At 38.6% G+C, this 17,956-nt stretch overlaps 3 protein-coding genes across 3 annotated transcripts in view; 1 reads left to right on the top strand and 2 right to left on the bottom strand.

Annotated features, from left to right (window-relative positions):
* On the bottom strand, positions 9,567-11,293 carry LOC107627033 (protein FAR1-RELATED SEQUENCE 8-like). The gene is made up of 5 exons (XM_016329913.1): positions 10,953-11,293; positions 10,607-10,907; positions 10,111-10,506; positions 9,746-9,928; positions 9,567-9,623 (listed from the first exon to the last, which is right to left on the bottom strand). Exons 1-5 carry the CDS (start codon positions 11,291-11,293, stop codon positions 9,567-9,569), a joined length of 1,278 nt encoding a protein of 425 aa, XP_016185399.1.
* Positions 11,318-12,467, bottom strand: LOC107627032 (protein FAR1-RELATED SEQUENCE 5-like). Its single transcript, XM_016329912.1, has 2 exons — positions 12,462-12,467; positions 11,318-12,217 (listed from the first exon to the last, which is right to left on the bottom strand). The coding sequence occupies exons 1-2, from the start codon at positions 12,465-12,467 to the stop codon at positions 11,318-11,320; spliced, it is 906 nt and encodes a 301-aa protein (XP_016185398.1).
* The window catches only part of LOC107625118 (putative exosome complex component rrp40), a 4,748-nt gene continuing 4,159 nt past the window's right edge, over positions 17,368-17,956 (top strand). The window contains exons 1-2 of the mRNA XM_016327696.2: positions 17,368-17,644; positions 17,763-17,837. Coding sequence (XP_016183182.1) covers positions 17,594-17,644; positions 17,763-17,837 — 126 coding nt within the window. The 5' untranslated portion in view covers positions 17,368-17,593. The remainder of the gene's footprint in view (positions 17,645-17,762; positions 17,838-17,956) is intronic.

Here is a 17,956-nt window from a genome sequence, read left to right as displayed (position 1 = left end):
CAGCTATAACTTTAGCTACAGAGGTCCAAACGATGCGGTTTTAGTTGTGTTGGAAAGCTAACGTCCGGGGCTTCGATTTGATATATAATATGCTATAGTTGCCTTGACGCTAGGTGACGTGAACGCGTGATCTACGCGGACGCGTCGCATCTGCGAACTTCAATCCGCGCGGCCGCGTGGACGACGCCTCCGCGTCACCTGTCCGCGACCTGAACGTACCAGAATACGCAGGGGGCGATTTCTGGGCTGCTTTTGACCCAGTTTTCAGCCCAGAACACACAGATTAGAGGCTATAAAGTGGGGGAATGCATCCATTCAAAAGAGAGCTCGCATTTTTATTACTTTCCATGATTTAGATTTAGTTTTGAGAGGGAGATTCTCTCCTCTCTCTCTTAGGATTAGGATTTAGGACTTCTCTTAGTTTCTAAGAGTAACTCTCGATCCAGGTTTAGTATTTATTTTAATTTATGTTTCTATGCTACTTTTACTTTAATGCTTTTATTCGTATCTATAAATGTTGCCAATTTGGCTTATGAACCCTTTCCATGTTATGATTTGAATTAATGATTATTTGAGGTATTTCAGTTATTGATTGCTTTCTCTTTAATTTGTGTTACCATTGCTTTCCATCTAAGGACATTTTAATTCTAGCAATTTTACTTTTTTCCCTTTTGGTCTTGGTTAAGAAATCAGTAACTCAACATTATCAAACTCAACATAACTGATAATCGCTATCTTGCTAATTGAACTGAACTTCAATAATCCCAACTTTTTCTTAGGAAATAAATAGGATTCAAAGGTCAAACTAATTAGTCCCTTGACTTTCCTTTGCTTTAGTAAAGGTTGACTAAGTGGAATTTAGATTCAACTTTCATTATTGTTGAGAGAGATAACTAAGTTGGACTTCCAATTTCTCTTACCGTGCCAAAAGTTTACTTTACAGTTTTATTATTTTAATTGCCATTTATTTTACTTGTCATTTAAATCACTTGCTTCTCACCTTCTAAACCCCGATTACAACCTTTATAGCCAATAATAAGAACATACTTCCTTGCAGTTCCTTGAGAAGACGACCCGAGGTTTGAATACTCGGTTAACAATTTTTAAGGGGTTTGTTACTTATGACAACCAAAACGTTTGTAAGAAAGGTTGATTGCTTGGTTTAGTAACTATACTCACAACGAGAGTTTATTATAACTTCTAAATCATCAATCTTCAGTTCTTCACTTGTTGAATAGCTTCTTCTGTTATAGGGACTTGCTTCTGACGGACATAGACAGACTGCATGGTTGGCATGTGAAAATTTGAGTAGAACTCTACTACCCATGATAGATTAACCTGCCGTGGCTGTCTCTGTAGGAATCTCCATTATCTTCACTCAATGCGGGGCTCAAAAATGTCAGCAATGTTGGTTGGGAGGATGAGAAGATACTCATTGTTATAATTCCTTTCAGCCAGGATAGGGAACATCTGCTCACAGTAGCGGTTAGTGAACCGCGCAGTGTCCTTTGCTGGGAAGGCTTTCTCTTTTTCATCGACCTTGATGATCCTCTTGGTTCTTTTTGTTGAGGGTTTAACCGCTATTTAAGAAGGCTCTTCCACTAATGCTCTTTTTGTTCCTCTCCTTACTGGTGGTTTGGGAGTAGCTTTCTCTTTACCTTTCTTGGTGGCCATCCTGAAAAAGAAAAGAGGTAAGTACATGTAAAGCTAAGGGTTCGAGCAAGGGAGCGAATATTAAGGGTGATAATCAATGCATAGTAAAGAAGGATGTCGTTAACACATGGTCTAGACTACATGTGAAAAGTTCATCAAAGGTGATATAGCAAGTGCATGTGATGTCAATTAAATGCAAGATATTTATTGGCATGCCGGCAAAGGCATGAGTAGCATAGATCAAGCATTCAATGTCCAAGTTAGATTACCAAGCCTTTCAAACTAATAATCTGTTTGTATTGACAATTATATTTAATTAATAAAATATAAAAGAGATTTTGTAAAAAACAGGCATTAAAGTAGTAGAATAGAATAATTTAAAATAATGCACAATGCCATACGGGCTTTTTCACAAACACTTGGCATGCATGGTGAATATGTTATTGAAAGTAGTAAATTGAACATGCAAGCAATCCCTTATGAAAAGTAATATATAATTGTCAAACAATTCCACAATAACTCACAAGCAAAAAGTATAAAAGAAAATAATCACCTAATGAAATTGCTAACACCAATTAAAGGAATAAAAAGGAAAAGAAGAAAAAAGAAAATATAGATAATGAAATGAAAAAGGAAAAGAAAACATAAATAAAAATAATAAAAGAAAAGTAAAAAGTAAAGAAAGAAAGAAAAGAACCTTGATAATGGATGTGAAAAATAAGGAAGAAGAAGGTAAAAAGTGAGAATGAGTAGAGAAGGAAGAAGGGGGAAGAAAGAAATAATAAGGGAAAAGAAAAATTAGGATTTGGGGAAGAAAAGATAAGATATTTTGGCTAATGTGGATAATCTGTGCGCCACATGTGACGTGGACGCGTGGGTCACGCGGTCGCGTGGGTCACACGGTCGCGTGACTTGAGTTGTGAGAATGGCGCGAGGGCAGCCACGCGTTCACACAACTCTCTGTTTCAAACCTATTTTGCCAAATTTTAGGGTGACGCGAGCGCGTGGTTGACGCGATCACGTAGTTGACGCGATCGCGTGAATGGCCATATTTTTAGGACGACGCGGCCGTGTGGGGCACGCGGTAGCGTGATGGGGCTGGTGCTTCCAGCATCATTCCAGCCCAACTCCATCATAACTTGCTGCCATACACCTCTTTTACGTTGATTTTTTTAGGGCACACATTTGCGTGGGTGACGCAGACGCGTGGAAGGCTCGTTTCCGAAATGACGCGGACGCGACATTGACGTGGTCACGTGGGCATGATTGTGCCTAAGGCACGCCTCCAGCCACGCTTTCGCATGACTTTCTATTTACTTTTCTTTTCTTCCTAATGCACTTGTGACGTGGTCACGTCAGCGACGCTTACGCATCACGTGTGTGTTTTTTTTTAATTAAAAATATGCAAAATGCTAATACAAACGTGAATGCAGGCTATATGTAGAAATTATGAGAAGAGTCATTAACATCATAAAAAATAGAAATAAAGTAAAATAAATCTAAAACTGAAACTGAACGATCATACCATGGTGGGTTGTCTCCCACCTAGCACTTTGCTTTTACGTCCTTAAGTTGGACGCTTGTTAGGCTCATTCTGCTTCTGTTGGTGGGTCTTCTAAGAGGAAAACCTCTAGTTCTTTGTTATTTTTCATCTTCTCACCATGATAAAGCTTCAGGCGATGTCCATTGACCTTTAAGAATTTGGAGCTAGAAGGATGACGCAGGTGGAAAACTCCGTATGGCTCTACCTTTTCTACTCTGTATGGACCTTCCCATCTTGATCTCAGTTTGCCTGGCATAAGCCTCAGTCTGGAGTTATAAAGAAGAACTAACTCCCCTGGTCTGAATTCTCTCCTTTTTATGTGCTTGTCATGGACAGCCTTCATCTTTTCTTTGTATCTCCTGGAGTTGTCATATGCTTCTAGGCGAAGATTCTCCAGTTTTGCTAGTTGCAGCTTTCTTTCAGCACCAGCTTTCTCAAGATTCATGTTGCACTCCCTCACAGCCCAGAAAGCCTTGTGTTCCACCTCTACTGGAAGGTGGCAAGCCTTTTCGTATACTAAGCGGAAGGGGCTCATCCCAATGAGTGTCTTGTATGCTGTTCTATATGCCCAGAGTGCATCTTGTAGCCTGGCACTCCAGTCCTTCCTGTGAGATTTTACTATCTTCTCTAGAATACATTTTATCTCTCTATTAGAGACTTCTGCTTGCCCATTGGTTTGGGGATGGTAAGTTGTTGCTACTTTGTGAATTATCCCATGTCTCTTCAGTAATCCTGTTAGTCTCCTGTTACAAAAGTGAGTGCCTTGATCTCTCACAATTGCTCGTGGGGCTCCAAAACGGCAAATAATATGGTTTCAAACAAAGGAAACAACAGTGTTAGCATCATCAGTACGGGTAGGAATTGCTTCCACCCATTTAGAAACATAATCTACAGCTAACAGTATATAAAAGTAACCATTAGAATTTGGAAAATGACCCATGAAGTCAATGCTCCAAACATCAAAAATTTCACAGAAAAGCATAATCTGTTGAGGCATCTCATCCCTCTTGGATATATTACCAAACCTTTGGCATGGGGAACAAGATTTACAAAATTCAGCAGCGTCTTTAAAAAGAGTAGGCCACCAGAATCCACAGTCTAGAATTTTTCTAGCTGTTTTTTTAGGGCCAAAATGTCCTCCACTCTCAGATGAGTGGCAGGCCTCTAAAATGGACTGGAATTCTGATTGAGGCACACACCATCTAATTACCTGGTCAGGACCACACCTCCACAAGTATATATCATCCCATATAAAATATTTAGACTCGCTTTTCAGCTTGTCTCTTTGATGCTTAGTGAAATTTGGAGGAAAAGTGTGGCTAACTAGATAATTAGTTACAGGTGCATACCAAGGAACTACTTCAGATACTGCTTGTAAGCTATCAAATGGGAAATTATCATTTATAGGATTGGAATCATCCTTAATGTGCTCAAGGCGACTCAAGTGGTCTGCCACTAGATTCTGGTTACCACTTCTATCCTTGATTTCTAAATTAAATTCTTGCAGCAGCAGTATCCAACGTATTAGTCTTGGTTTGGACTCCTTTTTAGCTAATAGATATTTAAGAGCTGCATGGTCTGAGTACACTACTACCTTAGTACCAAGTAAATAAGCTCGGAATTTATCCAGAGCAAAAACAATAGCAAGAAGCTCTTTTTCAGTAGTAGTGTAATTAGATTGAGCAGCATCTAAAGTTTTAGATGCATAAGTGATTACAAAAGGATCCTTACCTTCGCGCTGAGCCAGCGCCGCTCCTACTGCATGGTTGGAAGCATCACACGTAATTTCGAATGGCTGGCTCTAGTCTGGTCCTCTCACGATTGGAGCTTGAGTCAGAGCGATCTTCAGCTTATCAAATGCCTGCATACAATCCTCACTGAACTCGAACTCAGTATCTTTCTGCAGCAATCTGGATAAAGGTAGTGCTACCTTAATGAAGTTCTTAATGAATCTCCTGTAAAAACCTGCATGGCCAAGGAAAGAACGGACTTCCCTCACAGAGGAGGGCTAAGGTAAACTAGAAATAACATCCACCTTTACTGGATCTACAGAAATACCAGTATTAGACACAACATGTCCTAGTACAATTTCTTGTTTTACCATAAAGTGACATTTCAAAATTTAACACAAGGTTTGTACTAACACACCTGTCTAATACTTTAGATAAACTATCCAAGCAAAGGCTAAATAAATCACCATAGATGCTAAAATCATCCATAAAAACTTTCATGCAGTTCTCAATAAGATCTGAAAAGATACTCATCATGCATCTTTGGAAAGTAGCAGGTGTATTACACAAGCCAAAAGGCATTCTTTTATAAGCATACGTTCCAAAGGGACATGTAAAAGTGGTTTTCTCCTGATCTTCAGGAGCAATATGAATTTGAAAATATCCTGTATAACCATCTAAAAAACAATAATGGGATTTACCTGACAGGCGATCAAGCATTTGATCAATGAATGGCAAGGGGTAATGATTCTTGCGAGTGGCTTGGTTGAGACGCCTATAGTCAATGCAAACTCTCCATGAATTCTGCACTCTAGTTGTCAGGAGCTCTCCGTGCTCATTCTTTATTATTGTGACTCCAGACTTCTTGGGCACTACTTGTACTGGGCTAACCCATTCACTGTCTGAGATTGGGTAAATGATATCTACTTCAAGTAGCCTGGTCACTTCCTTCTTGACAACTTCTAAGATGGTGGGATTCAATCTTCTTTGAGGCTGATGGATAGGCTTTGCTCCCTCTTCTAAGAATATTCTATGCTCACAAACTTGGGGACTGATGCCTACTATATCCGCCAAGCTCCATCCAATTGCTTTCTTATGTTTTCTCAGCACATTAAGCAGTTGCTCTTCTTGTTGAGAGGTGAGTTTCCTTGCAATGATAATTGGAAACTTATGCTTATCCTCAAGGTAAGCATACTTGAGGTGCGGAGGGAGGGGTTTTAATTCTAATTTCTGCTCATAGCTAGGCACTGGATCATCCGGGGCTGGTGATAATGGTAAAGGGTCTTCATTGTTTTTAGAAAGTGTCCCCACGCTTGGACCTTGCTCCATGTGCTTCTCTTCCATTTCTTCTTGCTGAACTTCAGCTATAGTTTCATCAATAATGTCACACTGGAAGATGGAATGGTCTTCCGGAGGGTGCTTCATAGCTTCATTTAAACTGAAACTTACTGTTCTTCCATCTATCTCAAAGGAGTAAGTTCCTGAGAATGCATCTAGCTTGAACTTTGAAGTCTTCAGGAATGGTCTTCCAAGCAGGATCGATGATGGTCTTCCTGAGTCATTAGGGAGCATTTCCAGGATATAGAAGTCAATGGAAAATGTGAGCCCCTTAATGCTCACTAATATATCTTCAGCAATTCCAACTACTGTAATAATGCTTTTATCTGCTAACACAAAACGAGCTACCGACCTTTTTAAGGGAGGGAGCCTCAAAGTATCATATATAGACAAAGGCATTATACTAATACATGCTCCAAAATCATACATACAGTCAGAAAATATTACACTCCAATGGTACAGTTAACCATACATGGACCTGGATCACTACATTTTTCAGGTATACCCCCCATTAAAAAAGATATAGAACTACCTAAAGGAATAGTTTCTAAGTCATTAATTTTATCTTTATGTATGCACAAATCTTTTACCTTCGCGTCATTCGTGCAGAATTCAATCCACGCGTTCACGTCGTTGTGATTTCTTTATTTCGCGCGCTCGCGTGGGCCATGCGCTCGCGTCATTGTTCGCTGGTCATCTCCTTGGTTTCTTGTGTTCCTTCCATTTTTGCAAGCTTCCTCTCCATTCTCAACGTTAGGGACCAAAATAATACTTATCCCATAAATAAATAAGGGGACAAAATTACCCCAATGCTAAGTTAAATAAAAGATCAATGCATAAGTGATGAAATTGAAGAAAAATTTGGTACATGAGTATGTGAAATATACAAAAGTGGGAATTTTGGGTAGCCAAGCATGAATTAGATTTACATAGAGTGTGTGTGTGTGTGTGTGTGTTAGGTGAGAGCTTAGGTTAGTCAAAGATTCATATTATAGCTCACTTGGCCATATATATATCCTCACCCGTACCTTAGCCCCATTACAACCTTGAAAAGACCTCATGATGTTTGCATTGGTATACTAAATATTTGTTGATTGGTTAGATGAAGAACACAGTTTTAGAAAGCATGACTAGAGAAGAGTAGAGTGAATTAACCCTAGACACTTGAGCGATTAGAGTGCATATACACTTCCAGTGAGGGTTCAATGCTTGATTCTATGTTCCCAACTTTCATAAGCTATCTTCTTACAAGTTTACTTGTCTTTTATTGTGCGATTTGAATTACTGGAATCTGATTTATGTTTGTCTTGGAGAATTTGTTTACTTTTAACCAAGTAGGTAGAAGTATTTTGCATTTAGTTGCATTCATATAGATAGGTTGCATTTCATAAGTTTTACCGTTCCTCTTCACTCCTTTATAGCTTCTCTTGAGCTTAGCATGAGGACATGCTAATGTTTAAGTGTGGGGAGATTTGATGCACCACTATTTCGTGGTACATTTCGTACTTAATTGAGTTGATTTTATCCACTAAACTCACACTTATTCATATAATTCGCATGTTTTACATTTTCCTTCCTAATTTTGTACTATGATTGAAAACATGCTTCTTTGGCCTTAAATTTGATAATTTTAATCCTCTCTTATTACCATTCGATGCCGTGATATGTGTATTAAGTGATTTCAGGGTTTATAGGGCAAGAATGGCTTAGAGGATAGAAAGGAAGCATGCAAAAGTGGAAGGAATACAAGAAATTGAAGGAATTGCTAAGCTGTCCAGCCTGACCTCTTTGTATTAAATCGATCATAACTTGAGCTACAGAGGTCCAAATGAGACGATTTTAGTTGCGTTGGAAAGCTAACATCCGGGGCTTCGAAATGATATATAATTTGCCATAGTTGCCATACTGTTAGGCAACACACACATGTGGATCACGCGTACGCATGACCTGGCGAAAGTTCAATCCACGCGTACGCATGGATGACGCGTACACGTGACAGAGCTACGTGCTGGACGTATCAGAAATCACCCCCAGCGATTTCTGGACTATTTTTGGCCCATTTTCAAGCCCGAAAACACAGAATAGAAGCTGCGGAGTGGGAGAATCATTGAGGCATTCGTTCATACACATAATTTTAGGTTTTAGATGTAGTTTCTAGAGAGAGAGGCTCTTTCCTCTCTCTAAGTTTTAGGATTTCTCCTGGTTTTAGTTTTATTTCTTCTCAATTCCAGGTTCAATGTTCCTTTAATTTAGTTTCTCTTCTACTTTTAATTGTCTTAGCATTCTAGTTTATTTATCTTTCCAATTGAATTTATGAACTTTTCATGTTAGATTTGATTTTCCCATTTAATGCAATTTGAGGTATTTCATATTTATGATTGCTTTCTTTATTTGTTATCATTGATGCTTGCCATTGGTTGTTTAGATTTCACATTCCCTATTACATTTCTATGTTTTTGTGTTATGCCTTCCAAGTATTTGTTAAAATGCTTGGGAGGGTTTTAAGTTAGATTTCTATGTTCTTGGCTTTGGTTGAGTAATTGTAGACTCTTGAGTTATCAACCTCCTGTGTTGATTGATAATTGTAAGTTGCTGGTTGATTTGGATCCCCTATAAAGCTAGTCTTTCCTTAGAAATTGACCAGGACTTGAGGAATCAAATTGATTAGTCCACTTGACTTTCCTTCATAGTTAGAGGTTAACTAAGTGGGAGCAACGAACAATTCTCATCACAATTGATAAGGATAACTAGGATAGAACTTCTAATTCTCATACCTTGCCAAGAGTTTTCTTAATTATTAATTTACTTTCTTGCCCTTTTATTTCCTTACTCCTTATTTCAAAAACCCAGAAAGATACAGTCTCATAACCAATTATAAGTAACACACCTCCCTGCAATTCCTTGAGAGACGACCCGAGGTTTGAATACTTCGGTTTAATTTTATTGGGTTTGCTTTAGTGACAAACAAGTTTTTATATGAAAGTATTCTTTGTTGGTTTAGAAGCTATACTTGCAACGAGAATTTATTGTGAAATTCTTTACCACAGAAAAATCCGTTCATCAACATACTCCTATAGAAAATACCTGGACGCAATAATTTTCCTTAGAAAGGATATAATTTGTTTTCTATATTTCCTTAATTGGTGGAGCAAATAACATTTCATTGGAACTAAGTTAGGCAGTCAGCCACCCAACCAATACTATACTCAAGCAGGGAGAGAAAATTACACTTTAGAAAATAAATACCACAATATAATATAATGAAACTAAATTCTCTAATGTAATCGATCTCTGGCTACTAATTATGCTGGGAGCCTCGAACCCAGTCTTGCACTGATATCAATTATTTGAGTCATCAGCTACACAAATTAAAGTAAATGTAATTACCACATTCGGTTTGAGAATTCCTTATTCGGTGCCACCAGAACATGAGTATGAAACTCGAATTTTTAACCAGGACAAACTTACCAAAACCACGTACCTGTGTTAGTAACTCATTTGTGTTACTTCTCACGTTCCTGTCAGATTCCATAGTCTCATTACACCCAGTTGCAGCAGGTATTTCATCTTTTAATCTATTCTTGGAACCCGATTCCTCTAACTCTACCTGCATAGCCAATTTGTTAGGTTTAGGATCACCCTTGTTGCCCTTGTCGAATCGGACCTGCACGACAATCAGGGAAATGAAGTCATCATTACGAATAAATACTCATAATTTTTGCAACACATGAATGTACTTGCTACAATAAGAAAGGATCTGCGGCGTTTTCACCCTTTCCGTTGGTGATGACCCCTCCGACCCTAAATTTGTTGCTTCAAATCTTTGTTGTCTTTAGTTTTTGAAACAAAGGCACGGTCTGCATTACAGTGCCGTTTTGTGTGCCCTGTTTTCCGGCAACAGGTGCAGCGCCTCATCCTTCCGGCCTGCCTTCTAACACGAGGGGCACCCTTAGTCTTCACCACATCAGGGTCATGTAAATCAACCGTATCGTTTGCTTTCTTCTGACGGACATTTTCATGGTAGCTATCCAGTTCCTGGCAGAGTGTATGGAGACCGTTAAGCGCATGTGTGAATGATGATGGGATCCTAGCTCCAACATATAGCATCCACTGTGCGACTGCATGAAGTGCTCCATGGCGCAACAAGAAACCCCTTTCACTACCAACTTCCGTTATCTCGGCATATTTATCCAATGACTTTGCATCCTTGCACCACCTCTTCAGAACCAACCTTTCAGGAATCTAAGTCAAATGCTCATGCTTCATTACAAAAAAACATGTGACGACAGGGAATTCCCTTTTGGCTCCAAAAACTGCATCGACACTCCATTTTTCTTGAAACCCTATCGTACAACACCAAGATCTCTCTACCTGGGTCGCCATATTCCTCTAATGTGTACACCATTGTGGTAGAACGTCTAATCTTGGCTAAAAAATTAACTGCACCGACACCCACTATTTCCTTCTTCGCATCAATGAATATCTCCCGTGTGTATACATCTGTAGCATACTTTTCAAGAGGATCCAAACAAGTTGTCATTACCGGCATCCCATGAAATGATCTAAATTGTGCAAGTAATTCTTTATTTCGGTACTCTCGCATGACCAACTCCAAATTTTGAACCATATCAAGGAGACTGTGCCTAGACTTAAGAAAAGTCTTCACGTACACGTTAATACCTTCTTACCGGGATGTTGTCCGAAAACCATCACAAAACTTGTCTTGTAGATACGCATTAGCCCACATCATCCTCTTCTGAAAAGTTTCTTTGGCCCAAAAACTATTTTGCAACCCATACTCTTCAATGGCATCATCCCACTCAGCCTCAAATTCATCTATTTTCATATCTGAGTACAGCCACCGGGTGAAACATTGCCGCAGTCTCTCTTCCTTCACATTAGTGGTTACGTTCTTCTCCATATGCCAAGCACACAATCGATGTGTTACCTCCAGAAAAACATACTTGATTGCAGCTTTCATTGAATCACAGCCATCCGTGACTACAACTGACGGCTTCTTGCTACACATGACTTCCAACAAATTTTCCAACAACTACTTATAAGACCCAATGCTTTCATCTGACACCAAGCCAAACCCAAATATTGTCATCTGCTTATGGTTATTCACACCAGAAAAAATCACTAGCGGTCTCCGATATTTATTTTTCTTGTAGGTCGAATTAAAGGCTAAAGCATCCCCAAAGTATTGGTAATCAACTCTACTGCCACAGTCAGCCCAAAATATATTGGCCAGCATATTATCCTTAGTAAAATTATACCTAGCCATCGACATCGGATCGGCCCCCGCTTTTCCCTCCAGATATACAACAGCGGCATTAGAGTCCCTATCTATAATCTTTGCACGCTTAGCCTTGTTAATATAATTGTATGCATCCTTCTTAGTGAAGCCCATTAGAGAATAGCCACCAGCCTGTCCAGCCATATACCCCAGAATCTTAGACGTCGGAATACCATGAGCTTGCATACCAGATATTTGTGCCTTGGCAGAACAACTTATTTCTCTAAAATTCGTCATCATATGAACCATATATGCCGGAGTTAAATCATGGTTATGATCCAATACTATTTTTCTCACCTTCCATATACCACTGACCACATCAAGGTAGACTGACAGCTTCGCCTCACAATTTGTGTGCGTTTCCGGTCTGTGACCTCTCGGCCTATCTAGCGTATCATAGTGATGACGTTGTCTTAGACCCGCTCTATTACAAAAAAATCTCCTACAAATAACCCTTCCACTTTCATCTTTTCCTGAGTCACCCTTCCGAATACCAAAACCAAAATATTTGCCGAACCTCCTATAAAATTCATATGCTGCTTCATCGCTTCGGAATGCCTTACTCATTATCTCTTCCTTACTCAACTGCAATACATCTCCATAGTCACCGGCTTCTTCATCCAACATTTCATATCCACTCTCAGCCACTAAAATCTTCAATCAATTTTTGAGTTCAATAAATTCAACAACGACTACCCTGGAACAAAAATTGCATCAAAATAAATAATAAAATTAACTGATGACTAAGACAGCAACAAAAAAATCTCGTCACCAGTGTCATTGACTAATTCCAAATACAATACCTGAGTCGCAGAACATAATGTTTCTTGAACAACATCACACTATACTCACTAATCCACACCTTTGCAGTACTTACCTACCCCAATACATGATATACCTGCATTTCTACGGATTAAGTGCAATTATCCTAAATATTACTTTATTTTGACATATGAAGAAAGCACGCTACACTTACTCATCAACTTAGACTAAAGATTTTTACAATCAAACATGCAACAATAACAACAAGCTCTTTTTATTTCTAAAAAATTATTCTTGGCCATCATTACGTCAGAAAAATATCTTACATCACAAATTATATGCATTACCAACAAATCCCCAATAACACTTACAAATAAAGAAAATTTGGCATCAATTTTATTTGCTTATTTTTCATCGCATCCTCTTTTGTGAACAAAAAACCTCGGACTTTAATTTTAACTTTTCTTCCACCTTACAACTCAAACACACCCTTGCATAAACATACAACCAAGCATAATCTTTAACGTACGAAATACATGTGTTCTGTTGAAAAAATTTATTGGCGTAAATGGTACCGACACTAATCAGCCCTGTTCCCGTTCCTTTCCCTTCGTACCCTTCACTTTCTCAGGCCTTTCACCGTCTACTGTCGTCAGCCTTCCCCCTCCTAACACCGATAGAGAGTCTGGGTTACCCTAACTCTTTCAACACTTCTTTCACATAGTAGTAGTAGTTATTATTATTATTATTATTATTATTATTATTATTATTATTATTATTATTATTATTATTATTATTATTATTAGACGTTACCCTAATTCTTTCAACACTTCTTTCACATAGTAGTTATTATTATTATTATTATCATTATCATTATCATTATCATTATCATTAGACTGGGACTAAGCATAGGGAGGGATAAGGTAGCATCCCAATCCATTTATGTTGAATAAATAATCCAGCTGCAAAAAATCTTACTGGGCTTCAACTAAAAATAGCCCAACCATTTAATCATAATAATTAACACAACATAATACTTATCTAGTTAATCTACTTTATCTGTTATAGTCTGTTGTTTCTGCTTCTAGTCAGAGTTGCTATTTTTTGGAGAACAACTTGACACATGTCTACCAACCAGCCTCTCCACGTTGCTTCAGCATATAAGAAAAATTATTCCTTTCATCACCGTAGCACTGCCCAAATTCCAAAGGCAAAAAAGATATGGGTAAGAAGTAATTGAGTAAAAAGTGATCCTCAAGTTTACAATAAGTGTCAACTCTGAGGTGGAACTACTTTAGGTGCTGTTGAAGGAAATGACCTATTTCATGGCGTTAACGTTACAAAAGTTTCAATTCTATCACTTGATTTGATACTCAATCTTCGGGCCGCATAAAATATAAAGAACTAACATTCTTCCACATCACATGGAGCCTTTAAACTTAAAAGGTATACCATGTTTTTTTTTTGGAAACTTCAGAGGCTTATGCAGAAGTTTTAAATAGGCTTCAGTATGATCATTGCCCTATTCTGGTGCGTTGTAAAGGTCGTCCTCAGCCTAAAGGGAATCGACCTTTCCGATTTGTTGCTGCTTGGGCTACTCATCCTGGGTATAGGGATATTGTGAACCAGTCATGGTGGTCTGGTAATAAAGGAATTCATGGCAAGCTTTCGGAAGTACAGAAGAATTCACTAGAGTTTAACTCGAAGGTATTTGGTAACATTTTTGTTAAGAAATGTGAATTAGAGCAGCAGATTAATTATTTACAAAAGCGTTTGGAAGTGGTGGATAATATTTATTTGCGTCAGAAAGAGCAACAGTTGCTTGATGATTATAATAATACTCTAGTGCAAGAAGAGCTCCTATGGTTCCAAAAGTCCAGCGAGCAGTGGGTAAGGTTCGGGGATAGGAATACAAGATTCTTTCATATTCAAACTCTTGCGCGAAGGAAGCATAATAAGATTCATGGCCTTTTTCTCAAGGATGGAGTGTGGGAAACTGATCCAGAGGTTCTGAGTCAAGAAGCAGAGTCTTTCTATAAAAGCTTATTCTGTCATTTGGATGATATTGATTTGGGTTGCCTTGGTGATGTGCCTCTTCCTTCTCTGAATGAGGAAGCTTGCAATAACCTTACGGCACCAGTTACTATGGAGGAAGTCAAAGCAGCTGTTTTTCACATGAACTCTTTTAAAGCTCCGGGTCTTGATGAGTTTCAAGTTTTCTTCTTCAAAGAATATTGGGAGATCATTGGTTTTGATGTTTGGAAGATGGTTAAGCAGGCATTCTCTGGTGTTCCTCTTGATCCGAGAATGTTGGAGACTTTATTGGTTCTCATTCCAAAGGTTGAATCACCGGTATCTATGAAAGATTTCAGGCTGATTAGTCTCTGCAATGTAGTTTACAAGATCATCACGAAGGTCCTTGTTAATAGGCTTCGTCCTCATCTTGTAGAGATTGTTGGCCCGCTTCAAGGAGGATTTATTCTGGGACGAGGAACTCCTGACAACATCATTATTGCTCAAGAAGTCCTCCACTTTATGAAGAAGACTAAATCAAAGAAAGGCACACTGGCCTTTAAGATTGATCTGGAGAAAGCTTATGACAGAGTTGACTGGAGGTTTTTAGCTCATACCCTTAAAAGCTTTGGTTTTCCTATTCCTACTCTTAATTTGATTATGAATTGTGTCACTGCTTCTTCCTTATCTATTCTTTGGAATGGGAGTCGTCTGAATGGCTTTACTCTTAGCCGAGGTCTTAGACAAGGAGACCCTATGTCACCCTATCTTTTTGTGTTGTGTATGGAGCGATTGGCATGCTTTATTAGTCATCAGGTTGATTTGGGCTTGTGGGAGCCGATTGCTATTTCTAGAGGAAGACCAAGAATATCCCACTTAATGTTTGCGGATGACTTGCTTCTGTTCTGTAAAGCTACAAAGAGACAAGTGCAAAATGTGATGTTGGTTTTAGAGACTTTTTGCAAAGCATCTGGGATGAAGATTAATGTTGAGAAGTCTAAAGCGCTTTGCTCCAAGAATGTCTCTGCAACAAGGAAAGAGGTTTTTACTGGGGTATCCTCTATCAGATTTGTCCAGGACTTGGGCAAGTATCTTGGAGTTACCCTTAGCCTTTCTAGGGTGACTCGTTCAGCTTTCAATGGTGTCCTGGATAAGATTCAGAGTAGGCTAGCAAGCTGGAAAGGAAGTTTACTCAATCGGGCTGGTAGGCTCTGCTTGGTTAATTCTGTTGCTACTGCTATTCCCACGTACCAGATGCAGGTCTCTATTTTTCCCAATGGAATCATTAGTAAATTGGAGTCTATGATGAGGAATTTTTTTTGGAAAGGACAAGTTGATGGAAGAGGATTGAATCTTATTAGTTGGAAGGTACTGGTTACTCCAAAAAAATATGGAGGTTTGGGGATTAGAGATCCTTATTGTGTAAATATTGCTCTTCTTGGGAAGCTAGTTTGGACTTTTTTCCAGCAGCCAAACAAGCTATGGGTCCAATTATTGGATGCCAAATACCGATCATCTCTATATGACTGTTTTAGTTATCCTAAGAACAAGGACTCTCCCATTTGGAGGTGTCTTTGCAAGGCTTGGGAAGTGTTGAAGGATGGGTTTGCTTGGTGTATTGGAGATTTGAACCAGAATTTTTGGTTTTCTAGCTGGAGGAGAGAAGGACGGTTATCTAATGAGATGGATTATGTCCACATTTCTGATTTGAATCTCCGGATACAGGATATTTGGTCGTTTGGTAGGTGGCATTTGGATACTCTTTATTCTCCTTTATCTCAAAATCTGAAAGGTAATATTCTCTCTTACAATCCAGATGAACAAGTAGGTCCGGAAGTGGGTTGGTATTGGAGTGGGTCTGCTGCCAAAGTCTATGACTCATGCGATGGTTACTTGTGGTTGTGTAAGCAGCTGTTTGGTTGGGAGGAGCGGGAGAATTGGCTTTGGCTTTGCCGTTAGCTTGTTCCGGAAAAGCATAAGTTTTTGGCTTGGTTGTGTCTTAAGGAGGCTCTTCCTACTGCAAGTTTTCGCTTTAGAAGAGGGATGTCGTCATCGGATAGGTGTCCAAGATGTCTTTCTAGCCAGGAATCGGTTTTACATTGTATTCGGGATTGTCCAAAAGCTCAGCTTGTCTGGCATAGGTTGGATATTTCTTGTCATTCTTTGGATTTGAAGAACTGGTTCTTGTATCATAGCAGAGAGCATCCGTTCAAGTTCTTTTTGGGACTTTGGTGGATATGGCGAGTAAGGAATAATGACATCTTTAATCCCATGAAACTTGGCCTCCGGAAAAAGTGATTTGTCTGGCATTAACTTCAGAAAAGGAGCTTAGAAATATTTTTGAATTACAACGTATGTCCCTTCCATCTACTCTAAATGGTTTGTTTTAGGCTCGTTTATTTAAACATATAAGACAATTATATATCAAGTATATACATATCTCTAAAATAAAAGTATGACAGATTAAATGGACTAATCTATTTATTTATTTATTTTTGTTTAAATAGGTGATTTTTATTTAAAAAATAAAAATAACTTTTGAATTAAAATACCAACTTTGGATCAAATGTTTTTGTTTTTTAATATGTTTTTGGGTTTGAATTTGAGATATTTTGGTTAAAATTTCATGTATTTGAGTCAAATTGTTAAAAATATTGTTAAAATATTAAAAAATAAAAAAAATTGATAAAAAATTTAAACGGGTTAAGCGACTTCACCTATTTATTTTGTGATCCAACTCGTTTAATTTACGGGAAAATTGGATTGAGTTTGTTAAACTTTTTATTTTCGTAACTTATTTTTGAAAAAAAATTCATGAAATAGGCCATAAGCCCATATCAACCAGATCCATTTGGATAGTCCTAATTTAAGAATAACTAAAATTTAAAAAATTGAAATAAGTTGTGCGTCAAATTTCACTTTTTCATTTAGTAGGATGTAGGATCCAGCTTAGACTCGATGGATTTAGGCCGAATCTGGCCCGATTTCATTTGGATGCACTCAACCGGGTTATGGCAAGGGTTGGCTCAACCGCTCAACCCGGTTGAAAAGTATGGGTTTGGCCTCGGGAGTTAGGGCACGCCACACCAAGGAGGCAGTGACAGAGACGCAGAGTTCCCAGCCTCCCCTGCATTTCTCACTTGGTCCCTTCTTCAGCCAGTCAGCCATCTCCAACCACAACCCAGCCAGCCTTCTTCCTCTTGCACTCGCAGCCTCGCACCAGTCACCACCACCATCCTGCATAATTTCTACCAAATGGAAAGTAGGCAATCCAGTTCGTCTACAAGCTTAGTTGACAAGTTAGTGGTGAGTGGTCATTCTTACATACATCCTTTTTCTGTTTGCAGAAAATAGTTAAGTTGATCATATCTAACATTTCTCTGTTATGTAAATTGGGGAATTTTTTTTCCCAATATTTGTGTAGTGTCCTGGAGATGTGGTTCTTGACCTCTCTAACTTGACAAATCAGACAATTAAGCTTGGAGGAGGTCTATATCAGGTATGCTATAGCTTTTAAAAAACAAAAATGCACTTCAAAAATCAGCCACCATGTATCTGTTATAAGCTTCTTAGAAAATTAGCACGCTACATGCCTCCAATGCACACTCTCACTTATTA

Source organism: Arachis ipaensis, chromosome B02, assembly GCF_000816755.2.
Source record: "Arachis ipaensis cultivar K30076 chromosome B02, Araip1.1, whole genome shotgun sequence".
Taxonomy (NCBI): domain Eukaryota; kingdom Viridiplantae; phylum Streptophyta; class Magnoliopsida; order Fabales; family Fabaceae; genus Arachis; species Arachis ipaensis.
The sequence above is the reverse complement of the archived record's forward strand: the minus strand, read 5'-3'. Positions and strand labels throughout refer to the sequence as shown.